The sequence below is a fragment of the Salvelinus sp. IW2-2015 genome, linkage group LG14 (genome assembly GCF_002910315.2).
Source record: "Salvelinus sp. IW2-2015 linkage group LG14, ASM291031v2, whole genome shotgun sequence".
In the NCBI taxonomy this organism is placed as follows: Eukaryota; Metazoa; Chordata; class Actinopteri; order Salmoniformes; family Salmonidae; genus Salvelinus; species Salvelinus sp. IW2-2015.
Window position 1 is genome coordinate 31,560,185 of NC_036854.1, and position 5,489 is coordinate 31,565,673.

The following is a 5,489-nucleotide window of genomic DNA, read 5'->3' on the forward strand; positions in this document are numbered from 1 at the left end:
TTAACGGGGTTCCTGCCATTTTAACAGAGTTAAGAACGCATCGTAGGCTTACTCCACAGCTAGCTTGAAATGTTGCCGATGGAGCTATCCAATTGCTACCTTTCGTATAGTTCAAACGGTTCACACGTTGTCACGTGTGTTGGCGAGGTAGAGGACCATGGCTAAAGCCCAGTCCGAGGCAAGTTCAGGGAGGCAGCGCTATATGCTAAGCTAGCACACTGACGTCGGTTATACAATGGTAAACACAACGTCCACGTTTGCAGAGATCTGTGATCTAATTGATATCAGGCCTCTAGAGGAACTATGTGATAATCTTCCCAACATGTCTTCAATGAAGGCAGCATGGAACGCCACCAAATTCTGTGCAGGCCTGCGCAGGTTATCCAATCTTTATGTTCAATGCCTGGAGTATGTTTATCATAGGAGGAGCCACATCAGTATTATATGCCTGTAAAGAACTGGTATAGTTTGTGTATCTGGAACGCACCTAATATTTTGGGGGAAYATTCGTGATTTCTCGCGATACTTGTGGTACAGAAACGGTACGCAGTTCAATGCAGGGCAGAGAGAAAGAGAGAGCGCGCAAAGCGTTCTGTACATCAGCGCTTTTCCGCTTTCTGGCTGCTCTCTGGTGTGACCGGGGAGAAAGCGGAAGGAATATGGTTCCATCTCGCGTTCCTCCCGCTGCAGCGCGTTCATAACGGAGCTCTCGTGCGGGAGGCTGGGGGTCGTACTCGGTCCACCAAATAACAAGATTCCTGTCTTTCCAGTTAAACACGGTAGTCCTTGCAGCAGGAGCGGAGCGTCACGGGAACAGATGGGTAAGATGAGATGACAATGATGTGTTTTGGTTTTTCTAACCGTTGTGATGCGTCCATTTAACATTTTAACGGATAGAAACCCAAACACAACGGGACACATCCGGAGACTGTACAGTAGAGATGTTGAATGTAGGCTGTATTTTTGTTAGCTGCGTGTCCTAATGGCCATAACGCGATGCGTGGGCGTGTGTTTGTGTGTGTGTGTGTGTGTGTGTGTGTGTGTGCGTGCGCGCGCGTGTGTGTGCAGCAGACAGAGTAAGAAGACATTGATGAGTTACAGATGTTGACACGTTTACAATTTTATTTTCTCCCTCTCTCTCTCTCCTCGTCTCATTGTCTTTGCTGGAATATAGCCTAACTGAGTGTAAATATGTTTAGTTGTAGAGTTACTGAGTGGTAGTGATGCTCCTCCCGGTAAACCCAAGGGAGAGGTGGGGGGAGAAGACAGGAAGAGAACAGAACGCAGCTTCATGCTCTTTACTGTAACACTGACTGCTGGTGTGTAGCTATGCCATATCCCCTCCTCTCTTCCTCCTCTCTTCTTGCAATCCCCTCTTCTCCTCTGCCCCCCTCTTCTTCTTCCCCTCTCTTGTCTGTTAATTATGTCCCTGTAGTGCATGTCTTAGCCACCCCCTACCTGTGACTGATAATACACTGATTCACAGATTCACACAGACACACACACATTTCTAAAACATCAGCCCATCTTTTTCTTTGAGGCCCCCACACCGGTCCATTTTTGTATAATTTCGCACAAAAAAAACCCAAACAAGTTAGACAGGCCCACTAAGCTAAAAATGGACCACCCCTGCACACACACACGCGCTGACATCACCTGAGTCCCTCCCTGAGTTGGAGTCCTGGTCACCATGGTAACCAGACACCTCCGCAGCACCTCCATGGTGATGGTGATATTCATGATGCAGCTGCAGTGTGTGTCATCAAGCTTCCAGCCAATCAGAGTGTGAGTGTATAAGAATGTGTGTGTGTGTGTGTACCGTGACCAAGAATGTGTGTTTTGAGTGAGAAAAAGAGGGCATATTTTTTCCATATGTGTGTGTGGGAGTGTGTGGTTTGGTCTTATCTAAACTAACTGCAGCTGTTGGAGAAAGGTCAGGACAGAGCAGACCCATCCAGTACACAGATGCTGGGGGAGGGGGGCTGGGTGTGTGTGTGTGTTGTACTTCAGAGTGGGAGTGTGTTATGTCTACAGGCTTAGTTGCTACACTCCTCTGGTTCCTCTCCAGCTCTCCTATCTTCTCTCAGTACAGAGAGGCACAAGGTAGATAGAGATAGATACAGAGAGAATGAGAAAGGGTGTTTTAGGGGTTGGGGTCGAGGAGGAGGGAGATTGAGTCATAGCCGTCCTCCCTCTCATTCCACCGTTCCCATAGTTACGCCCACCCCCCTCCCTACCACCACTACCCACACAACTATGACAGCAATCTCTGTATTTGTCTTTTTAGAAACAGAGGTATTCTCATTGGGCGCAATCTTAACTTGAGATGCATACACTTAAACTCAACTATTGCGTAAATCAGCAACATTAGGATTCAGGCCTTTAGCAATAAATAGTAACCAAGTTTGTGTTACCCATTCTTCAAGTTCTGTGTCCTATTTGTTAGCTATTGAAGGGCAACTAAACCACTTTTCTAAACCTCATTTTCATTTTCTCCAGCACAATATCAGTGTCTACATATGTAATATAAAAGGTTCAACCTGATCACATCATCAAAAGTTGTAAAAAATGTAAAAGTGATTTTGAAACAGTTTGAGATTCATGGTGACATAGGGAGCAATCAAATACCCTCCCTCTGGCTAGAAACTTGTTGCAGGTTTTGAAAATAACAATTTTCTTTACTTTTAATCCTACCCTATCCTTTTAACCACAGATCATAGAAACACGTCATTTTCACATATAGACACTGGTATGGTGCTGAGATAATTGAAAAGTGGCAGAATTACCTTTTTAGTCTAAGTCTAAATAGTTTTGTATTTTTGTGTCTGTGCGTATCTGTGTGTTTTTGTGTGTGTGTCTGTGTGTGTGTGTGTCTGTATATGTGTGTGTGTGTGTGTGTGTGTGTGTGTGTTCAGTGGAGGCGGTGGTAGAGTTTGACTACGAGGCTCAACAGGAGGATGAGTTGAGTCTGCATGTTGGTGACATCATCGTCAAGGTAATGAAGGATGACGGAGGATGGTGGGAAGGAGAGATAGACGGACGGAGGGGGCTGTTCCCAGACAACTTTGTCAGGGTGAGTAACAACGACAACACACACACACACACATCAATGTTGTTGTTCCTATATTGTGTTGTAGGAGACTCTTTCTTAATATTCTGTAATGGCCTAATGAACTGTAAAGAACATACAAACATGTTCTGTGAATGTCCTGGATGGGAGACCAGATGCTGCACCGTGAGATGCATACTGACACCAGTATCTCACAGTGATGTGTGTTGTGGAGGGGGAAGCATCCACTTCCTTTCCCAGTAGAGGAAGTAGAAATGATACAGGCAAACAGGAACACATTGTTGTGTGTTTCTGTATCCCCCAAAGGTCAATGATAGAGACATCTACTGTAGAATAGAACAGATACGAGTTCTGCTGAACTGTTGCTCCAGAAACTGATTCTATAATAATGAGTGAAATATTCTGTTCTGTTTTTGACAGAATGTCATGTCCTGCTACTCAGATTACACCTCACCCTGTGTCCGTGTGTGTGGTGTGTGTGTGTGTGTGTGTTGGTGGTGTGATGTGTGTGTGTGTTGTGTGTGTGTGTGTGGTGTGGTGTGTGGTGTGTGGTTAGTGTTGTGTGTGTGTGTGTTGTGTGTGAATGTGTGTAGTGTGGTGTGTGTGTGAAAGTGTTTGGTGTGTGTGTTGTGTGTGGGTGGTGTGGGACAGTTTAAGCCGTCTGTTTGTCTGTCTCTTGCTGGGAGTGACACACAGAATGTGCTAGGGACAGCTGAAAGATAGGAGAGAGCATGGATGAGAGAAAGAAGCAAAAATTTTGCAAGCCGGCAATTATTTTCTAATCCAGTTTTAATGACTGTTAAAACTCATCGTCATCAACTGTGTTGTGCCCTTTGTGTGTGTGTGGTTTGGTGCTGTAGTGAAACACTTTAAAAGATACTCTGTGGATCTCTTTTTCTCAAATAGTTCATATTGTGTGTTCACTCCCACTTTAAATGAAATTTTTTTCCCGTGTACGAATGACTCTAAACGCACCCTGTTGTAGTGTTAGTGTGAGTGATATGTTGACATCAGTGAGTATACGTGAAGTGACGTGAGTGAGTGAGTTGAGGAGGTGAGTGAGTGAGTGGTAGTGAGGGAGTGAGTGAGATGTGTGACGTGTTGTGTGTGTGTATTGCTCTCAGACACAGAATTACAAATGGTTTTACTACTTCTCCCTAAAGTGTCCTTGCTCACTCCCCTCGTGGATTTAAAAGGAATGGACAGGAGTAATATGTTGAAAACCCTCCTGTCATGCTCACACCAATCCAATGCTTTTACAGCCCGTGAGAGTGAAGGAGTCCAGACATTTAGGGGCCCATCAACACTGGCTGATAGAGCAGAAGAGGATATCAAGTTGAATCAGGGCCTGTATCTATAAACGCACCTCAGAACAGCAGGTGCTGATATTTAGATCATGATGAATTAACATTACATGGATATTGTTTTTGAGCTGTTTGAAGCTGGTGTAAAAATTAAAAAATAAAATACGCAAAAAATGAAACTTAAAACGAGAAGCATAGAAATAGCGCCAGAGAACTTATCTACCACTTCTTAGACTGGCTTTTTCATGAGAATAACTCACATTTTCTATGTAATCATTTTGTTTGGCGTCACCAAAAAGTGACATATTGCAGCTTTATTGGATACAGGCCCTGGTGGTGTTAGTGCTGGGCTGCAAAAATAAGCATGTAAAAAATACTGCTTCCCGGGTCCAAGTGCTGCGGAGAAAATTCTCTCAGGGAAAGGGTTCACCAGATGCGGGTCGCATGAATTTAGTAAACGTGTGTGTGTGTGTGTGTGTGTGTGTGTGTCGTGTGGTGTGTGTGTGATTGTGTGATGTTGTGGTTGTGTGTGTGTGTGTGGTGTGTGTGTGTAGTGTGTGTCCGTGTACAGTAAGCAGGTTGTTTCCTGTTCTGACATTGTAATCTCGACCTCTTCCCTTCGTCATTTCAGTTTGGTTTTCCTTCTAGACCGAAACATTACTTCACTTATACTCTGACCACACCTGTGTCGTGTGTGTTTGCGTGTTGTGTGTGTGCGTTGCTCCATGAGCTATAGTAGCTGCAGGTGCAGCGATTATGAGATCTGCATCGTGACAAATGCATTAAAGAACTGTGAACACACAGCCCCCCATTTGTGTGGGTTGTGTGTGTGTGTGTGTGTGTTGTGTGTTGTGTGTAGTGCTGTGTGTGTGTGTGTGTGTTGTGTGTGTGTGTGTGATGGTGTGTGTGTGTGTGTGTGTGTGTGTGTGTGTGTGTGTGTGTGTGTGTGTGGTTGTGGCAGGCATGTGTGTGGAAGGAAAGAGCAGTGGTATGGTTGCAGGCTGTAGGACATTACATACACATACACATTACATCAGGTCTTTAGTGGTCTTGTGTAGTTTATGAAAAGGGAAATGGAAAAGGACACTAACTTTACATCTGCATTGCTTGCTGTT

At 44.7% G+C, this 5,489-nt stretch overlaps 1 protein-coding gene across 1 annotated transcript in view; it reads left to right on the forward strand.

Annotated features, from left to right (window-relative positions):
• The first annotated feature begins 518 nt into the window (after positions 1-518).
• Positions 519-5,489, forward strand: part of sh3kbp1 (SH3-domain kinase binding protein 1) — a 29,121-nt gene continuing 24,150 nt past the window's right edge. Inside the window, 2 exon segments of the mRNA XM_070446798.1 lie at positions 519-821; positions 2,916-3,073. Of these exon segments, the coding sequence (XP_070302899.1) occupies positions 818-821; positions 2,916-3,073 (162 nt within the window). The 5' untranslated portion in view covers positions 519-817.